Source organism: Hippocampus zosterae, chromosome 8, assembly GCF_025434085.1.
Source record: "Hippocampus zosterae strain Florida chromosome 8, ASM2543408v3, whole genome shotgun sequence".
NCBI classification, from domain to species: domain Eukaryota; kingdom Metazoa; phylum Chordata; class Actinopteri; order Syngnathiformes; family Syngnathidae; genus Hippocampus; species Hippocampus zosterae.
The window spans coordinates 16,074,497-16,099,371 of record NC_067458.1 but is presented as its reverse complement, the minus strand read 5'-3'; the positions used below and the strand labels follow the sequence as shown (position 1 = coordinate 16,099,371).

At 43.0% G+C, this 24,875-nt stretch overlaps 1 protein-coding gene across 1 annotated transcript in view; it reads right to left on the bottom strand.

Annotated features, from left to right (window-relative positions):
• agbl4 (AGBL carboxypeptidase 4) overlaps window positions 1-24,875 on the bottom strand; it is a 267,276-nt gene that overhangs the window by 21,316 nt on the left and 221,085 nt on the right. The window contains exons 7-9 of the mRNA XM_052072858.1: window positions 5,723-5,812; window positions 4,622-4,736; window positions 2,829-2,940 (exon numbers count right to left, since the gene is read on the bottom strand). Coding sequence (XP_051928818.1) covers window positions 2,829-2,940; window positions 4,622-4,736; window positions 5,723-5,812 — 317 coding nt within the window. The remainder of the gene's footprint in view (window positions 1-2,828; window positions 2,941-4,621; window positions 4,737-5,722; window positions 5,813-24,875) is intronic.

The following is a 24,875-nucleotide window of genomic DNA, read 5'->3' as shown; positions in this document are numbered from 1 at the left end:
CATAATTCCCACCTTGACTCAGGCCCAAGTAATTGCCAGATTAAAACAGCCTCAAAACACGAGGCTGCTACAAACATGCTTTACGCCAAGTATCGTATTTCTTTAGTCAGGAGCATGATGGTGAGAGCCAAACGTCCATCCATAAAGCAGATCATTTTCCGATCTGCTTTATCCTCACAAGGATCGCGGGAGGTACTGGAGCCTATCCCAGCTGTCTTCGGGCAGTAGGCAGGCGACACCCTGAACCGGTTGCCAGCCAATCGCAGAGCAGAGACCAACAAGCATCCACGCTCACACTCACACCTCAGGACAATTTAGAGTGTTCCATTAACCTGCCATGCATGTTTTTGGAATGTGGGAGGAAACCGGAGTACCCGGAGAAAATCCACACGGGCACGGGTAGAACATGCAAAGTCCACACAAGAAGGGATCGAACCCACGACCTCTGCGATGTGGACGCGCTATCCACTCGCCCACCGGGCCACCCTAGAGCCAAATATAACTTTTATAACTAAGATCAAAACGTTCAAGCTCGGTTTCATCAGACATAACAAAATCTTACCAACACATTGGCGAATGTGTCATCGAAAAAGAAAGAAAAAAAAATCCCGGAATGCTACTTTCAGAGGATGTCACAGGCATTTTTTTTTTCGTCTCCTGGCTGACTCAAGAATTCACTTTGTCAAACACCACCTGTCGCCTTCTGGCAGGAATTGCAGGACCATCCGCTATTTTCTCGCAGTAAGTGCTTTCTTTATTTATTTGGCTCGTCATTTGTGGATGCTTGCATGTGGAGAGTGCGGCGACATCCTGTTGAGCTGCGCTCTAAGATCTGAGTATAGGGACACATAACACTGCAGATCAATCCTCTGACCGTCTGCTGCTTTTTGTTTCGGCTGTCTTGTTTGTGTTGTAATTCTTGGTTATAGCGTGACAAATTACCTGGAAATTGGACCTTTTCTCCCCCATTCCGCCACCCACCTATTCCCATAGTCTCCACTTGACAAATAATCAAACTGATTTAGCTGCCAGTGAGGGAGGCCCATTGTTATCTCGGGCCGACCGCGCTCGCTGCCATAACTGCTGCTGATCTCCTGTTAATGGAGCCCCCGGCCCTGGTGGACCCTTGTGCCTGCTGTGTGAGATGAGCATGAGTAGAGGGCAGCGGTACGGAGGCCTCCTGGCAGCGCAGCTGGCATTGACACGGGCGCGACGTAGCCCCCACACGAGGAGTGGAACTAATGGGATTAACCGGCTGCGGCAAGACAGACAAACAGACGGACGTGAAGAGACTGCCTTAAACCGAATGTCCAAATTAACTCTGTAAGACTGAAGGCAATTATCAGGGGGACTTGGAGGAGCCTGATGGAGGTGAGAAAGGGAGAGAAGATGGCAGCGAGGTATCGAAAGTGTCAATTGGAGAGCGGTCCGTTTAAAAATGGTCGACTGACAATATAGATGGTGATTAAAAAGAAAAAAAAAAGGCAGAAAAAATTACGGCGATCCCACCTGGCAAATTTGGTCTTACACCCGCCTCATGAAGAACAATGCGGACAAAACCAACTCAAGTGGACCATCACAAAAAAATAGATATACAGTATGTACTGTATATATTAGGGGCGGTCCGGTGCCCTAGCGGTTAGCGCGTCCACCTCACAATGCAGAGGTTGTGGGTTTGATCCCGGCTCCGGCCTTATTGTGTGGAGTTTGCATGTTCTCCCTGTGTCTGCGCGGGTTTTCTTCGGGTACTCCGGTTTCCTCCCACATTCCAAAAACATGCCGGGCAGGCTGTTTGAACACTCTAAAATGTCCCGAGGTGTGAGCGTGGATCCTTATTGGTCTCTTGTTGCACAGGAAGGAAGTTTTCTTTTTTGAAAAAGCAGGTAATTTTTTGTTTGTTTGTTTTGTTTTTGATATCATTATCGAAAATGTCTTTTCAATTTTAGTTTGAGTTATCCCATCAGTTTTGTTCACCGTATCCCCCTCAACCCTGGTGTGCGCACGCGGTTATGTTCCGCCAGCCGTCTGTGAATGACAGCGGCGAGTGGATCCCGCTGTCATGACAGAGTTTATCGATCAGAGTGGCAAGCGCTGGAGGGGAAAAAGGTTAATCTGCACGATGCCAACCCCGCATCTCACCCCATCTCTGCCGTGCCCCTCGTCCCGCCCCTGACCGCTGCCTCTCTTATTGGCTTAGGCGAGTGTACAAAAGGCTAAGGTATTCCCAGGACATTTACTGACCTTCAGTAATCCCACCAACCTGCTGCTCTGCTTAGAATTACCATAAAAAACAAAGAGGTGTACAAAAAAGCTGGCCTGCGTCGTTTCCCTTTGACAGCCTCGCTATAATCAGTGAGGGGGGGGGGGGGGAGTAGCAAGTGAAAGCAAAGAAACTTGCTTGAGTAAAACGTTCTGAATGGTCAGGAGAGCCACGCTGACATTCCGGAGGTGCTGACGAGCCTATCCTGCTCCCCGCAGCACACAGGCACAAACAAGATTGGGGGAAACATGCTGAACCAAGCAGGGAGACAGCGCACAGTCCTTGGCTCATCGGGCTAAGCTACGACCACGATGGAATGTACGCGGGGATGGACCCACTCCAAGGTCAAATTCAAACATTTTTCGGCTCGAGCTGTGGGGGAAATCGCATATACTGCATTTACTTCACGCTGGTGTTTACAATTTGGCGCAGGACTTTTATCAGTGATTCTCAAACAGTGAATCCCAAGAGTGGCAGTCGCAGGCATGTTCTGAGTGGATTTCTACAAGTCAAAAATATTGACTGTGCATATTCTCTCTCTCGTGTGTGTGTGTGTGAATATACTCACCGGGTCTTGGCTCATCTGCACAATGAGTTCTTTGACAGCATAAAGTGTGGGCTGTGCCCACGGAGAGGGGTCTTGCCAGTGGCGATTGAGATCAAAGCCCATCAGTGAAGACCTGGGGGGTAGGGGGGGATAAAAGTAAATGAATCTTTCCTGTCAAAATGTGAACAGCGTAATGTAAAGGACTGTCGCCCACACCGATTCTTACTGAACAAGGAAATGTCCAGGGTTGGATCGAACACGTTTTGTGTTGTACGAGAACAGAAAAAAAAAACAACCAGCTAAACAACTGAACAGCTGAAAATGTGCTTTCAAAAAGATATAATAAAGTTCAAATGAAGTACATCTGTAAAGGCGACGGTGCATTCATTTCGAGTTCATGACTTCTTTTCAAATTTCACCCAAAAGCTGAATGTCCGTTACACTGGTCAATGGCAAATTTTAATCAGAGATTGCCTTATGTGTCCTTTAATGTCTTTTTTGATACTGATTTCAAAAATGTCTTTTGTTTCCTTGCACATCAGTTTTCCCCCCAAATATTTTCATTTTTAAGTTTGATCACGCAAAGCTTTCACAACACATTTTGTATCATGTGTTGGAATTTACAGCTACAACATTTCAGAAAAAAAACCCACCTGTTGCTGTACTGAACCTGAATATATTACAATAAAACATATCAACATTGTTGCTATTATTATTATGAAAATCTGATGCGCTAGAGAAAAAAACTGAGTGCAAATTCGAAATCAGTCCAAAAAGACAACAACAATTATGTTGAAAAGTTCACTTGCGTCTCTGGTTACGATTTATTTTGTGAGCCTTGTCTCACTAAAGTCTGAGAAACGCCGTCCTAAGCGTTAGCAACAGCTCGCAATGATGAGCTATATTTATAGGTGCTCTCTGAGCTGCCCTTGTTTGTTGTCATCTTGTATCTCCTCTGTATCTCTGACATTTACGGAAGCTGTTCGCCACACGGGAGTTACTGATACTGCACAGCCAAATGAGTCGAGCAGCCGGCCGTGAACAAAATACTCATTCCGGGTTAACTGCCATTGATTCTTTTGCTCTGCATGCATCCATCGCCATCTACTCCGCGCTACGATCAGCCGAGGTGGCGTTGGGAGAGTCGACGGCGTGTTTGTGAGAGTCCGCGATGTATGATTGGTGAGGTGCGGCCAATCATTCATCATCTTCTGTCAATATGCTTATCACCGCTTTCTTTTAGAAGTGAGCTCACGAGGCAGGAAAAAAAAGAGAAGAAGTACACCGGCCCTCACCAATCACGGCAAATGACGGCGTGTCACTGCAGCCTGCAAATGTTTTTGGAAGCAGTTTGAGCATCCGGCCACTAGATGTCACTCACCGACGCACACGGGGAACATTTTGATGCCTATCTCGGCATGCATTAATATTCCTGCGGCTGAGCACATTAAGTAAAAGGCAATTATGAAGAAGGGAAAGACGAGCGAATAGACGGCAGACGGATGCCTACAGAGCTGCAGCAATACTGTTAAAAAGACAAAGGGGAGAAGACCGCGGATGGGCAAAGAGAATCGCCCCACGGCCACATACGATTTGAACAAATGTACTGCTGTGCGTTCTATGAATTCATTAGGCTCCCTGAAGGTGGAGTTAAGAGGATATTAGCTCAAGTCGTGGGAAATAAAACGGTGGAAGATGTGAGCTGTATTTAATTTATAGTCGCATTGAAATTGGGGATTCATATGTTTGTGGTTTTTAATTTTTATTTTGTTGCTTTTGTGTAGTCATGACGCTGCGTTCGGGTGTGTGGGTACCTGTAGTTGCCCAGATACACTCCATCGGGATTCAGCATGGGGACGATTTTGAAGATCACATAATCTCTGAGGAGTTGAGCCACAGGGTGCTGGCTCACCAGGAAGTCAATCAAACCTATCAGACACGCACACGCGCACACGCACACGCACACGCACGCACACGCACACACATGCAAAGTGAAATTGAAAGACAGGCTCAGTTTATTACGTTTTTAAGAAACAAAAGAAGAGTGAAGGACATTGAGAGGGCGCCAGTCAGAATTCGGCAGCAATGGGAGTCTAAATCGATACAAATGGCACGGAGCAGATGGTGAAGAAAATACAACTGTATGGGAGGCTCACGAGTCAAGAGTGGAACTTGCCCCATCACCTGAGTCGGATCAGAGCAGCTGGGAGGAAGAGTCATAAAAAAAATCCAGCAGAAATTGTCTTTCAAGGAGAGAATTTCCCAACGGTGCAAAATGTTTCCAGCTCTTTTATTAGTTGCGAGCGCAGCAAGCTCAAGAGTCAAAACCACATCACTTGGCCACAAGGTGCTGACATGATATGCACCACTAACGTATACAAACACAGATACTTAGCGCTTTACTTCGATACTATCGATCGATACTATCGATCAATCACCCCCCACCCCCAAAAATGAAAAACAATTTCCAACAAATATTTAAAATGATTAGAATTACATAGCTGAATCCCTGGGTAGATAAACCTCTGCTGTTTTGGTTGGAAGCCAGGTTTAAATGGGATCTTCAACATCCATTTGTGAGCGATAGCGTCTATGAACTTACATTCACTACCTTAATGACAAAAGGAGGCATTTATTTAAGTGGACGACATCCAGAGTGACTGATTCAGACACACACAAGTAAGGGCTACAATGTTGATGTATTAGCATTTTCTTACACTTCAGTGCAGCCATAATACTTCTTTGCGGTCATATTGTTACACTGTGATGCCAAAGAAACAATATTTACAATACAATTTACTGCTGTGCGTTTCTTACTTGCACATTTGGCTGATGAAATTCTTGGCTTTGTCAAACACCCGCGAGACCAGTGCCACAGCATTTCAATCACTCCCCGAATGAGAGCAGGAGCTTACCTTGACAGACAAACGAGGCAGGAGATTCTCCAGGGTGAACGCGAGCTGTGAGGAACACCAGCTTCTTCTCTCTTCCTCCACTCAGCTGGTCTACGGCGCAGAAAGACAGAAAAGCACAGGCATGCGAGTCACCTACCATCTTGAAACCTTGGCGTCAACATTACTGTTATTATTCTATAATAGAATTTGACTGAGACAGATGTAGCGTAGCAGTGTGCAAGACTCCGGGTCAAGCTAACCTGACTCGCCTTTTCTGGGCCAGATACACTTGATTCAAACATCAATCTGGGCAGAGACAATTCAACAAAAGGATCGCGCGGTTTGATAATAAGAAGTGGTCAATAAATGATATCTACGAAATAGAAATACCCCATTTAAATACTCGGCACCTCTTTACAGCAGCCATGGCACTCATTTAAAAAAAAAAAGCTTTGAAAATGGTCTTGAAATTAATACAACCTCTAAAGCATGCAATATATTGAGAGAGAACGAAAGAGAGAGAAAGAGAATTGTTGCAGAAACAATACCACAGCAGGCTGATCCCTGTCTTTCCAGTCAACAAATCCCAATATCCAATCTAACAAATGTATGATGTCACCATATACAGCACCAAATTCAGATTTAGTGGAATTGATTCGGCAGAGGAAAACATCAACCTGCTGTTTTGGTTCAAGAGCATCTTGACTTTTTCAAAACGATTGTGCCACTGTGTGGTAGCCGAGTTACAGGAAAGAATGAATTGCTGACTTCATCCATTGATCCATCGATTTTCTGATCCGCTTATCCTCACAAAGGGCACGGGGCATGTTGGAGCATATCCCAGGTGTCTTCCTGCAGTAGGCGGAGGACACCCCGGACCGGTTGCCAGCCAAACGCAGAGCACACAGAAACGAACAACCATCCGCGCTCACACTCACACCTAGGGACAGTTTGGAATATTCAAATCAGCCTGCCATGCATATTTTTGGAATGTGGCAGGAAACCGGAGTACCCGGAGAAAACCCACACACGCAGGGGGAAAACATGAACCCCTGAAAGCAGTTGCCGTCAAGGCCCTTCTAAAAGAAGTGAATGTTTGATGCCTTCTTCTTATCAAATTATAGACCCATCTCAGGATTGAGACATTCAAGAATTTCCTCCTAATCTCTTCAGGAGGATTGCAAAACGGAACTCGCGATGGAGTGGATTTACTGGATCAATCGTATGCATATAATGACTCAGGTTGAACAGAAAATTGTAAAAATTCAATCGTATCCGTGACCAAGTATTTAAGATGAGCTCCGGATACAGCACGGACAAACGACATTCATGACTACTTGACGATAGTTGCAACTAGGTCAATGTTAAGGTTGGTTTCACAAGTTTGTTGGAATAATATCATAAAGTAGTTATTCGTAATATAACTTATTTGGAACTTTTTTTTTTTAAATCCATGCACCGTTGATTATTATCGTAGGAATGATGAATGCAGAATTTTTTTTTTTTCACGGGCTCCAATAACTAGAAGATGAAACATTTTGGCTGAAATGGGAATACATATATTTGCTTGAGTTAATGTAAATGTATTCATTCGCAATGTATACTCTTATCAGGGCAAATAGGAACAAACATGCACATTTGGAACAGCGGGAATTATCATCTGCCATTTTTTTGGGGGGCGGGGGTAACTTGATAAACGACATAAATGACAACTTAATGGTAGTTGCAGAATAATTTCCGGTTGATTAATTGCCTGTTCAATATGTTTTTTAGTGTTTGAATAATAAGGCAGTGGAACAAGTGTGATTTCTCTCATGCAGCACATTAAAGAAAAGTAAAGGATGAGCGTGACAAAAAAAATTCTGATGAAATCAAGTAAAAGAAAAGCCATATGATGCAATAATTCGTGGGTTCGACCTTTGATTTTTTTCCACGTGAATTTGTTTTAATTTTCTAAATATTTCAGTGTGTGCAGAGTGAGTATCTTTTTCTAAGAAAACAAAGCGTAAAAATAAATACAAGTCAAACAGCGCCGAGGTGTTGCTATTTTCTCACCAGTATTTCTCCTCTAATCTATTGCTAATTGATGCCAGTGAATGTGGGCCTCATTGCGACACACAAACTTAATATCATATTGATTCTTCAGCCTCTTTCTGCTGAGTGGAGAAAATGCTAATTAGCTAAAGGCTAAGCACTTGTCCTACTTCTTAATTGCAATTTAACATCATAGCAGTGAGAGTGTGTGTGTGTTTGTGTGTCTGTCTGAACGAGGTTGTAAACACCCCGCCGAGCCCCCCAAAAATGTTGCCCCATTTACTGTAAGTAGTTTCTCTCAGATTTTATTGGACTTTTTTCCCCCCCTCTTTGCCCTTCACAGAGACAAATGGCTTTGCCATTCAGGAGCCGCGATGGAGTGGGGCAGGCTCTTTTGCCGTAAATGTGAGCGCTCGCAGCTCCGAGCTGTGGTTGGGAACGCGGCATCTATGAAATTCCATCGCATCGAAAATTTTATATGCGGGCCTCAACCTGAGCTTACCAAACAAGCCTTTGATGCAGGAACACCAGTGGGAATGCGCTGTTGCAAAAAAAAAAAAACTTTGTTATCCATCATAAAACGGAGAATACAGAAAGTTTAGTTGCGTGGTGTTGGTGGGGGTGGGGGGTTTACCAGCCCCTAATCAACCAGTATTTAGACATAGGCAACCCTTTCACAGAACCCTTCATTCGGGAAACATTGAAATATGATTCAAGAAGTGTTCCTTCATTTTTGAGTTGCTCAACTTGGCTTTACAAATCATGCAGATAGAACACTGAGTCCCATCACATTCTGTGATGCATGCGATTCCATGTTGTACATATTCGTCCGACCGCTTTCTTTTTTTGCTCCACAAAGTTAGCATGTATTAAAAAAAAAACGTACTATCACAACAATCACACGTTGACGATTAAGCAAACTCAATTTATCATCGAACCCCTGAAACCGATTCACCATTTTCGGGCATTAGGTGGAGGAGACACCCTTGCCAGGCAATCGCAGGGCACACGGACACGAACAACCATCTGCGCTCACACTCACACCCGGAGAAAACCCACACAGGCCCGGGGAGAACATGCAAACTCCACACAGAGAGGCCCTAGCCGGAATCGAACCCTGAACCTCTGTGCTGTAAGGTCGACGCCCTAACCACTGGACCTATATAGTTCCCTGCATGTCAATTTCTTGCAAGAAAGAAAATGTACATGTTGTCCTCTCTTGAAATATTGTGTCCCTCACCCAAAATTTTGGACCAGAGATAACCTCCCTCATCACGCTGGATAGTGTGCCCTTGCTATTGCATCAACACAATCTCTTGCAGCAAGCAAGTGGAACTTAGAATAGATCCACTGTGCATGTGTATGTGTGTGTGTGTGTGTGTGTGTGTGTGTGCATCACACGGTCTCCTCTGGGTTCTGACTTATGCGCCTCATTTCGTTTTTTTTTTGTTTTTTTTTGGGGGGGGGGTTGCTCTTCTCTGTGCATTGCTCTGTCTCCGGCTCGGCACCAACCAAGCATTGCAGCAGTAAAAGAAGTCACACTCATGCATAGGCAACTCAGCACACAAAGGTGACCCGCAAAAAGCAAGTAGCAGATGGAATAAAATGCATACATGTGATGTTTCAGGCTTGGGAACCAGTAAAGTGAAGGTCAATTTTCACACAAGTATTGCAGAAGTATGACTGGACCAGTAGGTGGCACTCAAGATCAGTCGACAAGGGGTTCCCAGTATGGTTAATATTTTTATCAATATACAGATAAGACCTAACTGATTCATACCCAAGCCAAAGTTTTTTTTTAAAATTGAATTTTAAATGATTATGACACAGACATTTTCTTTTCAATTGCAATGCTAATGTTTTGGCACATTTCTATCCACATTAATTTTTCAATACACAGCAATGAATGTATATTTGATTAGAATAAAAAAACGTTGGGCAGCATATACATATAAAATCTATTTTTCATTATATCTCAATCACTAAATCACCAAAATCACTTTAGTCTAGCGTGTGAATAATTTCATAAACTCTACGGTAATAAATGGAGCTTGTTGTCAATGAAACACTTTCCTTTTTTAAAAAAAAGTATTTGTTTAATGATGACGTTTTAAAAAAGTTAAGCGTGTTCATCCGCAGTACACACAAATTTTAATCCTGTTGAAGAAGAGGGAAATGTGCAAGTTTGAACAGTGAAATTTAGCATCTGACACACATTTTGGCTTGATAAACGACAGTAATGATAAATTGATGGTAGTTGCGGAATAATTTGCAGTTGATTAATGGATTAGTTAAACAAGTTTGTCAGTGGTGTTGTAAATTAATTCCTTCCCCTGCTGTGCGCGCCGTGGAACTGATGAAATTGCACAAGTACTTTGTTATGATGAAAGGAGACCATTTGTTTGAGTCGACACAAGTCATGTTCAGATTTTAATTTACCAGCAAAACAAAGGCAACAGTGCACATTGAGCTTGTTTTTGAACCATTTTTACTGTGTGCTGTGTGAATTGGGTGTGCATGACTGTCAAGGTGTACATAAAAAAAAAGAGCATGAAGAGTTAAAAATTGAGAAAAGGAAATGAAGGTTTACGGAAGGGAGGGGAAGCTGTGACAATAACTGAGTGAGTGAAAGGAAAAGAAACCAAAATTATGCCCATTCAGCATCATTTTCACCCGCCATTGTCCCGTGCAGCACTCTACGGAACATTACTGCTCCATCTTGAGAGGCAAGAAAAAAAAAAGAATATGAAAGCATGTCAAAGTACGATCAGCTCTGATAAATATGCAAATTGGCGCAGAGCAGCAAAGTGGCCGTGGAAGGAAGAGAAAAAAAAAACACCGATATAACTGTAACAGATACTCAAGGTCACTTCTGAATATGCTGGTCAGCTCTTTGCGTGCAGCAGCAATGCATGCAACTTTCGGGTTCACATTCAGGAATTGGGTGTGACATGATGTAAATAAAACGGAGCTTTTGGTCATCACTTTTGTGAGGCGGTTAACCCGCAGAGACCGTCATGCAGAAATGGCAACTCAATTATTCGGGATTTCAAGAGTGAATATAATTTGGGACGGAATGCTCGTACATATTGATGAGAACTAATTCTGTAATTGTGTTAGACCTGCCAGGAATTCTTTCATGATGAGTTTTGTCCATGTTCCATCAGTGTTCACCTGTTTTCTGCTGCTTATGTCATATTCCAAAAACGCAATATTAATCAGGATACCGTGTTTTGACTAGTGAATGTGCATCAACATTTTTTTTGACTTGACTTCCCCTGGGTGGGTGAAATATATCCTATTGGGTCCTTATAGAGCTTTTGCACACTGCGACAACATGGCACTCTAAAAAAGTGGTGCCGTGGCAAAGCACATGTCCAAAAATAAATCAATAAATAAATAAATCTGGCTTCTACTTTCATTTCTCCAGGACAAACCCTTTTGCTAAATAAAGGTTGGGAGAGACCGTTATACAGAATTGCAAAACGACATAATCAGACACTTTTAGAGATGGTGTCAGGATGCCCATTGTGGAAAATAGACTCCTTGAAATTTGGTTTACGATGCAATTTCAAAGCAGATGTTGGTCGGGTGTTGGCATTCACGCATTGCCACTCCCCACAATGCTCAATAGTTGTCATGTTTAAAGACGTAATCCACCCTTTTGTCAGTGTACAAGGAGAAAGGAAAAACTCCTTGTACACTGTTGCTTGAAAACAAGTTTAGCAATCGGAGGCTTGAAGGACACAAAACTGCGACGGTAAAATGCAAACAAGACTACATCAAACGCGATGGAGGCTACAACCATTTCGGTCTTGGGAATGGTTTGAGGAGAGAAACTGTGCCTTGGAGAATGTGGATACAATAAAAACACAATGCCACACTGGCCACAGCTTTATGCCACATTATACTGCATGTCACAAAGCAAGGCCTCCACGTCTCTGCCTCGCCACTTTCTGGGCTCCGGCACTTTTACGTTGCAATAAATTAGCCTCAATTTAGAGTGACGGCAACAAGACACGCTTGCCCCCCCCAAACCCCCCCCCATGCTCAGTGCGTCATATCGACGATGGGCGTGAGCTCTGTAAATTTTCCCCACCGCTGAATTTCTACAGAGCCTTGCAATGACACGAGACTCAGCTTACTGCCCAGCTGAGCGAGCCTGGACAAGCCTCATGAGAGCTGAGCACCTCCTCCGAGGCTCAGGCCCCCCTCTAAGATGGACAACATCACCTCAAGGACAACCACTGAGAAATAAGAATAAAGGCTCTATAATGAACATCGCATTGTGCTATCCGGTTAAATATACAGCCGAGACAGTAGCTAAGGCTACGCTGCTATATGACCAGAAATGGTTGCGAGTTTAGTTTTTTTTTACAGCGCTCATTTTGTTTTGGGTCACAGGTGAGCTTGCAGTCTGTCACAGCCAATATTGCAACAACAAACAACATTCACGTTTTATATTCCTGTCTATGGACAATTCCAAGTCCTCAATGAAGCTAGCATGCACACTTTTGGAACAAGAGAAGAAGCTGTAATATTTGGTGAAAACACATTCAAGCACACGAGCAATTTGAAGGCTGGGACAGAGATTCAAAACTCCAACCGCAGAATACTAACTGCTATCAACTAGCTCACTGTGCTGTTACTCAAAGTCCACTAGAGTACCTCACGAGATCTTCATCTATAGGTACGCTTTCTACACTCGCCTCCCTGCCAGCCATCTTGGACTGGTGAGCATCACCAGGGAATGATCAAAAGCAGAGAGGCGTTGAGGTCAGACTATGACCATGACAGACATACAGCATAATGTAAAGTAGGGAGTGCTAAAGAGTATCGGACTACTGCGGAAAGGGTGAGAATTAAAGGAAACCGACAGAAGAGGGAAGGTTTTTGCATCCGAGAAAGAACCCTTGAGAAGACGGCATGTAAATACAAGTGATGGCGGGCCTCTTAAGTGGAGATGAAGAGGCTGTGAGATGAAAAGCTCGGAGTGATATTCTGGATCAATTTGCTGCAATCAAGCCCCCTTATGGTTGCTCACTCTGAAACGGAGAGATTTGTGCGCGTCAAGGACGCCCGCAATGACAGCGGAGGTCACAGACGATGGGCGGGTGTGAAGGAAAATGCGGTGATGTCGGCAGAGGAGCATCCGAGCGGCAGGAGGATGCTGTGCTGAAAGGTTTTAGAATTATGCTCATAATGAAAGGTGGAGGCATGGTTATATCTCAAATGTCACTTAATATATGAATTAAAGTTGAGACTTGAGATAAAATGGCATTGTCTGATATTGACTGACATTATTACGGAGTTCGAAAGCAAACTAGGGACATTGGATACAAAAGTCGATTACCCCCTGTTTAAACGGAAGGTTTAGTGATATTAATAAAACTGAGACTAACACGTAAAAAAAATTAAATAGACCATGAAAATGACCTATAAACTGTACAACAGAACTGGAAAAGGGGGAAGTATATAATGTGGGTCCAAATATGTGCCCACACTCCTAACTGGCTTCATTCAGAAGTAACTAATTAAATTTAAATATGACTCAGCAAACGGCTGCCACCATTTCAGGCATTTCTGATTAATTTCATATCAAGTTCAAGCATTCTAGTTGGCTTTTCTTGCATATTTGCAGTCACATTTTACTCCGAGCTGTTGTAAATGTAGCTCAATGGTACACAGAGAGCTCCCGCACCATCGAAGGATCTCATTGTTCAAAGGTATCCGCCAGGAGAAGGGTACAAAAGAATTTCCAAGGCATTAAATGGACCATAGAAAACACGGAAGAGAAAAAATGACACAACATTATCAAAGAAATGGCTGTCCCTCGAAAAATCCATGAAAAGACCAGAGGAAAACCGGTGAAGAATGCTCCTAGTATGCTAACAGCTATTTAGCACATGTGACAAAAACCTCCCATGTTCTTCACGTGACTGGGATATTGGGTTAAGATGGCAAGACAGAAGCTTTCTAACTTTATCTTTCTTATATTAAAACAAAAACTTGAAACATTCTTAACACAGAAAAGGGAAAACTTGCCCTTGTATGATGAAGTCAAGGTTGAGCTCCATATTTTCAAAAGGTATATTTAGTGCGAACAAAACACTGCTCATCACCAAAAGAACAAAAGCTCTACAGTCTGTGGCAATTGGCTACTGTAAAGAGACTGATTTGATTGGACTGGAGCAGTGAAAAAAAAAAGGAATTCCACAGCAAAGCAGAGACTATGAAGTGGAAAGCAAAGCAACGCAAGCCCAACAACAAACACATAAACACATTATGTATCGTTATCTTTGTGAAGCCAGAATTTTCGATTGCGCTTGTATTGGATCTCATTAAATTCTCATTAGATGGTGCCTTAATGAGTCAGCCCATTGCTTAATGGCACAAATCAGATTCATTTATCAAACAATACATCACGAAGACTGCAATATCTCAGGAAAGATGGAGGTAATGTCTGCGCTCGACCACTGTTGTTAGTGTCATCTTCAAAGACCTCTTGTAGCGTGTGTTCAAGAGGTCTGATGCCGAGAGCCAGTTTTGGCAGACGCGGAGGGCCACACAAGAGATATATTGAAAGAGACTCAAAGTCGGCGCCCAGTCAAGTATCAAAAACAATGGGCCCTTTTTTTTTGCCAGACGGCTTGCACAAAGGCTGCCGGCGGTTTCAAGGCTGCGGTCGCAGGCCTTTCCTCCAAGCACGTCTCTCCTCATGGCTTCAGAAAGAGATGACGGGAGGAGGGCAACATAAAAAGGAGGGATGGCTGGTCTGTGCGCCACATGATAGAGAATCACAAGCAGCCAGTAATAGGCTTTTTTGAAGAATGGGCCACTGAACTTTAAGGGCCGTCTTGCTTGAAAGGACAAGTTACAAATAGGAAGAAAGCCGAGGGAGAAATGATTTCCCAGGGATGTACCCCGGCTGTGTCGCCCTATCGCTGAACCACAGCAAGACTGTGTTTGTGAGCACTGTTGGCTCAGCTGCTCGCAAACTCTAGCAAGCTAGGCTAACCGTTTAAATTAAATGGAGATTCACAACAGCAAGCTGTTGTAAATGTAGCTGAGTGAACAACTGTTTTCATATTTTTATAGGCCTAACTGTAAATATACTGTACATAGTACACTATATAGTTTCTCAAGTATCCAAGCAAACCAGGCTAACAGTATCTATATTACATGAAGCTTCACAACACAAAGCTAATTTGAAAAATGGCTAACTGCTACTTGTGTGTGTGCGTGCGTGTGTAATACAAATCATAGCAGTTAGCCATTTTTCAAATTAGCTATGTGTTGTGAAGATTCATGTAAAATAGATACCGTTAGACTGGTTAGCTAGGATACTTGAGAAACTATATACAGTAAATATATTACACACACTGATGTGTGTGTGTGTGTTCATTCATTCCCATTGCAGCTAAATGCAGTAAACTGACACGTTATTTTTCATAGAGTATCACAGAAATATAATTTATTATTGATCCAGTTCAGCTCTACTTGTTGCAACAATGATCAGATTTTAGTTCCTCAATAATGACACGTTCAGTGGCGACAGTGTTTTTGTGGCTTCAACAAAGTTAATCGGGACCACTTTCAAGGTAGAGAATCCGGAACTAAACTCATCAGCCGAAGCGAGCGGTTCGACGGACAAACTGACAGGAGTGAAGCGGAGTTCTTTATTTCTCTCCTATAAATAATTTCGAAGGCACAATGCATCCAAGTGGAGGTAAACAAGCATAGCCGGCTTTAATAACTGCGGTCACGCCTCCCGGCCATGTCTATTAGGACGCTGGCTTCCGTTTCCAGTCGACGTGCTTTTTTTATGCCTCACAATTCACACAAGAACTCACTGTCAGCCTGGGGACTTTGCCTGTCGTTGTGCGTTTGTTTGTGTGTCCGCATGCAGGGAGGTCACATGCGCGGTTACGGGGTGTCAACGTGGCGGCAGTGACAATGTCATTCCGCAGTTTAGTAACAGGCCATTACCTTGTTAATATCGGCCTAATGGGCGTTCTGCTACCTTAAGCCCACAGCCGTGTTTGTGCCATTAGCAGCCACTTAACGCCGCGTTCAAGTCCACTGGCCACTGGGACACAACAAACAAAATAACACCGACAATATTAGAATGCACCTATATTTTAGCTTGAACATGAACAATGAAATCAAGAAGCACTGAAACAGAAAAAGTCAACAAATTGATTCCATTTTCACGTGCGTGAAAACCTATCATCTCATAAGAGATATATATATATATATATATATATATGTGTGTGTGCTTGTATATATTTTATATATATGCACACACACACTCTTAGTATTGTGGTAAAATCCAACGTTCAATATTTACAATGACAAATCCTGTTTTGAGGGCTCAACATTGAGGACATCTGAGCCACATATTGCGGGCGTGTCTAGTTCGGGAGAAGAATATCTTGATGTCAAATGGACAGATGTCAGCGGACAGATGTGTTTTAAATGAGCAGTGTGCTGTGTTAGTCAACACAAAGTAGAATACTTTATACGTAAGCAGTGAAATGTCACATAATGCGCGGGTTCTCGCTCTACCAATCACTATTCTAAGCATATTGTTTTTCTTGTAACTGGATCGCGTCTCATATTGAGATAAAATGTAGTAAAACTAAACTAAAACTCAGTTTTGTATTTTAACAAAGCAGATTAGATCCAAAGACGTGGAACTGGATCCGTAGCATCACAACATACCTATCCATGCTGATTTTGAACTCTCACTTAAGTTGAACTAACAGATCGTCAAACATCACTAACCCAATTTAATTAAACTCAACGCAAAAAGGTGATTCTACCACCTCCGGTTTCCAATCTCCCCGTCTCACTTCACGTAAACTTGAAAGGATTTAAATGCGGCATAACACCAGTAGTTAATGCAACTCGCTGATAAAGCTGACATCAAACATCTGCGATAACATCAAAGCTTACTGCCACAAATGAAACGACTTTTGGAATAGCTGAACAAAAGTGGAGGTTGGGGCGAATCTTTTATGCTCGCTAAAAATAAAAAATAAATAAAACCGAGGAGAACAGCTGCTGCAAGGGGGAGAGGATGGGGGATTTACCGGGAGACGATCATACCTACATAGAATTTAAATGTTGCCGGCTCAGTGGAGAGAAGTGACATTGTAATAGGCACATGAAATCAAACTTGTCCAAATCAAAATACTGTAAATGAGCCCTAAAATGATAATTGAACCCATGGCTCCTGCTGCACGCACGAGAGCTGGACTGCGATCGCACGGTCGCCATGACAACGAAGGGCCAGAAGAATTCGGATGGAAGGAATGGACTATATCTGTGTGAGACGATCCGTGGTTTGAAGTGGCAGGCCTTTTCCAATGCCTTTGATCGCCGAAATGTTTGTAGTGGGGGAAAATCTGCAGAACAAGCAGGACTTCACAGACAGAGACATCTGATCCGCGCACACACACACGGGATAAAGCAGAGACAAAGAACAGACATAAAAAGTATCAGTCAGCTGATATTTCTCTACATCTGTTGCTGAAGAGCATCGAGGGGACCAAAAAAAAAAAAACAATAAAAAAATTCCAATACTCTTATTGTCCACTCGATGTGTGTGTGGGCCTGTGTGCAAACCACAAACCAACCATCCATCCAGTTTCTCTTTCTCAACATTGTCCTGATTAGATTTGTGAGCTTGAGTCGATCCGAGCTAACTTTGGTACACTCTTGACTTGTCGCCAGTCAATTGCAGGGGGAAATATAGTTTACAAAACCACATTCACGCTCACATTTAGATAGATAGACAGATAGATAGAAAAATAGATGCTGAAATGATTTGGTCGGTCGTTATCACAAGATGGCTGTGCAATATGGAGCCCGACTGAGGCGAAACGATGATAAGATTAAGCAATTTTTAGGGAGGAAATTAGTTTAAAACCACAAAGCAATAAACTGCAATCTGTTTGTAAAAACAGCGGGAGATGAAGTCCATTCTGTTTGCAATGCAAACAAAGTTGCAGTGAAACTCCTAAAAGAGACATGTGGTCGCTTTAAACTCCGACAGAGATAAGGAAGATGTATCGATATCGACCGAGACTGTCACAAAACAAAGAAATATTCCTATTCGTAATGTTTCGGCTGCTGCTTTGGCCGTTATTGGAAGAGATGGGCGAGGTCAGGCGGCGGGGAAGCGCGCCCGCCCCGACGAGACCCCCTCAGCCAGGAGGGCTCCGAGGGAGCAGATTAGAAAAGGGTGATGCAATATTAATTGTGCGGCGTTGCATGCGTGCCAGGGAGCAGGGGGCTGTCGGTGGTTTCTCTCCCTGAGGGACGGCTGTCACTAGCTCGGAGAGACGGGCCGAGATGAGTCGCTGACCTTGTCTGTCAGCTTGGCGGAGGAGAGGACGGCTCGCCGAGGAGGCACCCAGTCCTACTGACACTCGGATCAACACACTGCCAGTCTACTGCGAGCCAGCTGGGACACAGACACACACACAGACACACACACACACACACACACACACACACACACACACACACACACACACACACACACACACACACACGCACACACACACACACACACACACACACACACACAGACACACACACACACACACACACACACACACACACACAGACACACACACACACACACACACACACACACACACACACACACACACACACACACACACACACACACACACACACACACACACACACACACACACACACACATGCATACATACAGACTGGCAACCAATGTCTATACCTAGACTCTATTGACACTTCATGAGGTACATTGTCAATATTGAGCCTCCACTCTTAAAATTTCAGCGTCGAAGGTCATCGAAATTGGGTGAAATAGTTAACCCAGCGCTGCTAATTAAAGTTATTTATGCCCAGTGCATTGGGTTGAGATTTTGACCCAGCCCGTTGGGTCAAGATTTTGATCCCGGTAGTCCAGTGGTTAGCACGTCGGCTTCACAGTGCAGCGGTACCGGGTTCGATTCCAGCTCCGGCCTTCCTGTGTGGAGTTTGCCTGTTCTCCGGGTCCTGCGGTTTCCTCCCACATTCCAAAAACATGCGTGGCAGACTGATTGAACACTCTAAATTGTCCCTAGGTATGAGTGTGAGCGTGGATGGTTGTTCATCTCTGTGTGCCCTGTGATTGGCTGGCAACCGATTCAGGGTGTCCCCCGCCTACTGCCCGGAGACAGCTGGGATAGGCTCCAGCACCCCCTGCGGCTCTAGTGAGGATCAAGCGGTTCAGAAGATGAATGAATGAATGAATAACTGTTATAATGGACCATAACTATTCACGGGGGATAGAACCGATGCTGGAAAAAAATAAGCGAAGGATGCTACCTTAAAATTCAACTTCAGTACACAACAAAAGTGTCAAAAAATGGCGAGCATCTTCAGGCCGCTCAAATCCAAACTTCAACACAATCATGCCGGGTCAAAAAAAGACAAACAAACCATAACTTTGGATAGAGGTTACCCAATCTGTTCAAAATCCACAGTACCGTATTGTTCGGATTATACGTCGCTCCGGATTATAAAGACTCATCGTGGTTTTATTAATAGAGCGGCCTCTTGTGGTTTAATGTGAAAATAGCATGTGAAATGATATAACAATGTGTTAATAATTTCACCCAGAAATCGCTCCAGAGTATAAGTTGCACCACCAGCCAAACTATGAAAAAAAATTGACTTATAGGCTGGAAAATACGGAAATCTAAATAGGGTTGCGACTGAGCTGTCACCTATCCAAGCCCATTTTGAGTGAAAGGTGAGGTACACGCTGGACTGGTGGCCAGATGGTCAAATGGCACATATAAAATAGACAAACAACCAGTCACTCATTTACAGTTTTCAATTAACGTAACTTTCACATTTTGGGAATGTGGAAGGAGGAGGAGGAGGAGCCTGAATCCCAGAAAAAAATCCACAAAGGCACAGCAAGAACAAGCAAACTCCAACACACGAAGACCGGACCCCAGATTCAAACCCGGAACCTTAGAACTGTGAGGCAGATGCGTTAACCACTTGCTACCATGTGACTAAGCGACAACAAACCACAAAGTACACATTATCATACACAAAAAGATTCCAATGTGCAAAGGGGGATGAATCAACAGGAGCATACGGGCCACGAGCACGTGTCAACTTGGGACACTCAAACACTCGACACAAGTCAGCTTCAATTAACCCTCTCCCATCAGTTTTTCCTCACTCCACCTCCCTTGCTTCGTTGCCCCACTATAGCACACAACTCGGTCACGGCAGATCCATGCTAAACTATCTTCTTTGTGGTGAATAGTTTGATTTTGAATTCCCACAAACCGTCAGAAAAGATCTAGCCCCTTAAATTATCAATGCTTCGCACGTCAATTATTTAGATGAAGGCAGGCGGTTGGACACTTGTCAGATTCCCGACATCTCCTGAACAAGCCAGTCAGAGTGCCGGACAACGCAGGAAAATCAAAGCAGCCAAAATATTTATCGCGAACCAACACGGCATTTAGGCAGAGATAACACCACTTGGGTGTAAAGTCAGCGGCAGGTTACAGTGAGGCCGAGGGGGGCCCGGGAGGTGGGGTCCTGTTATAAGCAGCAGTGTGACAGCAGAGCTATTATTTTGGCCCTCACCTATGAATCGGGGCGTCGACCCGGTTGGCCCGCCAGTCCCCGCTGTCCAAACCGCTTTCTAGTGTGAACACACAGACAGTGTACATATAAAAAACATTTTTTCCTTTTTTTTTTCGCCCACATGTGTTTTCTCATCCACTCCTGACACTTTTTGCGGGGTCCCTTCTTCTGTTTGAGGCCAACATCGAAGCGAGCTGCCTGCAGGTGCATGCTGCTGGCAGCCTGTCAGAATCAGTCAACTTGATTTAAAACGCGCTTACACATACAGTACGCAAACGTACAAACATGTCGTGGGGTTAAGACTTTGGTCCCCACAACCGTGAGAGGTGGCAAAAGTAGTCCCACTCTTTACGTGTATTTATTCCTAATGGAATAAATAACTTGATTACTCTACGTGGTGTGACAAACATACATGCAATAGTTTTACTGGACGGGAACTTCTAATCAGCCCTCGGACGGGGGCATCTTGCTTCCTCAAGTATGTTGCGATAATGCTCCTCCTTCACGTTCCTCCATGTCAGTGCTGTCCCTCTGTGGGTCAACTTTGTACATACAATCTCTCCTCATTTTGGCAAGGAATAAACTGGTAAGACAACTCTTGTCATATCTCAGTGTTTACTCTGTCATGAAAGTTACATCAATTATGACAAGAAAGTTAACACATAAAAGTACATTTTATGTACTTATTTTGTACATTAAGACCACCTTTCACCGACTGAAAATTAGAACGGCTGCGATAAGGTGATACATTTTTAATATAGCGTCTGGGAGGCTGATGGTTTAAAACTAAATGATATGGAGTCACAGAGTGCATGGTGATCTCCCGAGCGGAGAGTATGGCACTGATGTCAGTGCGCATGGCCGAGGGTAAAGTGACACCTTCCAACAAGATGCTCATTAACACCACGCCATTAATAGTGATGGATGCCACGCATGGCCACTGTGTGTGTGTGTGTGTGTGTGTGTGTGTGTTGTCATGCTTTATATTGACATTGACAAGGACGGACAAGTGTCACTTTTTGTCTTCAGTAAGAATTCCACAAGGGCGTGAAGCTCAGATGTTCACGGTGGTCAGGTGTTAAAATTTGATGAAAAGTTTCAAACCGAATAATTTTAAAAATTCAATTAAGTCAGGTGGTTAAAAAAAGGCTATTGATATAATTCTTTGGCTTGAATATGCAATAGCGTGCTTTTACCCACTTGGTCTGTTTGTGTTAATGGGGAAATGTGAAACGTTCTGTTAAATTACCAAAATCTGTTTGTTTGTTTTTTTTAATTTTTATTTTAAGACAAGGACACAAAATATGTTTGTGTATGCAATTTCTACTTGTTCAAATGAATCAATTTGATCTGCACCACAGGAGGATTAAACCAATAAAATCCGCTGGTGTTTATTAAAATATTTTTTTTTCATGCATCACATAATCCAACATCCTTTTTTTTTCCCTGCTGCAAATCAAACAGGATGCATGGTGAACATCTATTGTCCCCCCTACCCCCCATTTTATCACAAAAGCGAACATACCTGATGTCCTTTCAAGTCTGCTTAGTGACGAGAGCCTTGTTATCCAATTAAAAGATTAGATTTTGCTTGTAATTAAAGATGAATCGTTCCACGGTTTGGATTTGTCTGGCCCTTTTTATGAACCATCCCGCAGATGAAAAGCTTTGAAAATGATGAGGATCTTCAAGAGAAAAGAGCGAAGCTGTGTGACATTTGGTTTTGTTTCTTGAGTTGTTGAGGAGGCCGCTTTTGTTGTGACAGAATCAAAAGCGGGCTAAACGCGGAATGAGGCACACAGAATGAGGCTTGTGAAGAGACAAACAAACCAATCAAATGCTGCACACTTTCATGTGGCGGAAAACAAACGGGTGCCTCTACGCTTAAACATCTACACCTAATACTGTTTATAGCGAAGTATAACGTCCTGTTTTTTCACACAAACAGCCCACCTTTCATGATTTCTTGCTTAATAAAACACTGTTAAGAATAATACTCAGTAGATCAGAAACAAGGAAATCCATGAGTATACTGTAGATCTCAAGCGTCCAACTTTTGACATCTGTTCGAAGCTAGCCATTAAAATGCTAAAACTCGGACCCCTGGTTCAGCATTAGCCAAAGTTGTGGATATCGCCTATATTGCCAAATTTTGTGCTCAGGCCAAAGCCATGTCAAACATAAATATGTGTGGGTGCTATCTTGGTGCGAAGGAGCCAAGTTGAAGTAAGGGGAGGAGCTTCATACCATAGCCTTGCCGAATAGAAAAAAAGTGCTTTGCCACCATTTGACGGTATATCGGCAATTACAAAACTTTTGGGCAGTATTGAGAATTTTCAATTAATCCAAGATGGATGTTTTGTAATGTGGGAGGAAGCATGTGTACTCGGAAACAACTCGCACAAGCACTTGGAAAACATCAAATTCCATCTAAGATGGTGCAAACCGAGCTGAGAACCCAGAACATCATGACTGTGAGGCAGGCATGCTAACCAATGAAGCAGTGATTCCCCAACTACTCAGCAAAACATTATAGCAAGCCTGCTGCTAGACAACTGCGCGCTATCCATTTCACCAAAAGTCAAAAGTGCATATCGGTGCCATTAATCCAAGCAACAGGAAAGTCAGTAAATTAGCCAATCCCTCAACGATCGAGGCAACTACGTCTGAATTTTGTTTCCTCTCCCCTCCTTGCAATTTACCCAAACGCCTTTTCAACTGACACAGTCTAGAGGAGAGTCTTCTGACTAACAGCAGTGGCTGTCACAGTTACACTAATAACTGACGACCTAACAGTCATTTGAAACCACCATACAGGAATAACCTTGGGCAGTGAGCCTCATACTGCTTCACCAAATAAAGATAAAGTTGTTCTTTGCTATCTCGTGGTTCACTTATTGCGAGTGCAGTGCATCACTGATTTTTAAAACTTGTACAGTACAGTGATATGTGTCTGTTAAAGTAAATATTGTTAGCTAAGTAAATATAGGTTACCACCGCTAGGTGAACCAATTGTATTCCTAAACAGGGCGGAATAACCACTGCTGCTCTTTTAAATCGCTTTATCAAACAATTTAACAATATAGTCATCAAAAGCATTCTAAGGAAACCCATCTGCAGCCTCGACTGACACCTGTCGACCCTGTAAAGCACACTGGCTAATGCTATAGCTAGGAATTAGCCATCTTACATTGTGCACTCATACGTTTATTTCAATGATACAAAACAGAGCAGACACAGTTTTTAAAGGCCCACACATGAGAATATTATGATAACTTACTATTATAATACCTAATAAGATTATTTAAGACAATATTTGATATCAATTATAGGGGGTGGATAAAATAATCCCCCATGACAGTGAATGAATTACTACTGTACATTATTTGTTCATATTGCTTAACTTGCACTAAACTGTACTTGTTACATTAAATAACAATTAAAATACTAATAGTGCACCTGGCAAGAAGACATCATTGTGAAAGCCAGTGTGTGTCAAGTGGTGAGATGTGGGAGATGAATATTTTAGCTTGTGTATAGCGATTAGCGTACAGAGGCAGTGAGCAGCCGTAGCAGTGACATTGGCCGCTGCCATGACGACTCGTTGCAAAGGTGTCTCGTTTTTTTTTTTTTTTTTTTTTTTAGATGGTGAATGGGGGTGGTGGTTGGGTGTCGCCTGCATTAATAAAGGCTATGTGGGTGCTCGGGGCTGAAGCATGTGTGAGTGCATATTCCCATGTATAGGTTCACTTTTGCATTCATTTACTGGAGGGCCTGATGGACTCCAACATTGCTCGTTTCTAATCACTGCAAAGAGCCAAACAAGCTTGTTGAGAACGATAAGGACCTTTTGAAAAGAGCTGGCAGCCACCATATCGGCTATATACTATGTGGGGACATGTAGCCCAACGTGGTGAGTGGGTACAAATGGAGGTATACCAAGAAGAGGGATAGATGGAGGAGAGAGGTAGGTTCACTTTTCTGTCGATTGGTTGCAAAAGCCACACTCTTAATTAAATTGTATGAAGTTAATCACCTTGAGGGCTAAATTACAATTTTATACCACTGCAGGAAATAAAGATGATTACGTGACTCATGTTTTGCACATGCTCAAGTTCAGGAGAACACCGACTGAATGATGAAGAGAGCGACTATCTCAAATGTATGCACATGCTAAAGAATCAAACAAAGAGCCATTTGTTGAACTTTTTTAGTGCATGCATACAACACATTTGCGATTCAACTCTTTTTGAATTTATCCAGGCCCAATTTCTTATCTATTGTAATATTTATGCGCATGACATTTGAAATACTTTAAAAAAATTGTTCGTCTTGATAATGGTACATGGAAAGCTCAGAAAAGAGTGTTTATAATTTCTTAAAACGTTGACTGTTACAGAAATGTTTGTTTCTTCAGTACAGCCAAAATATTCTAATGTAACTCACTGTGTTTAATTAAAAAAAGGTTTCTGTGAATAATGGGCAG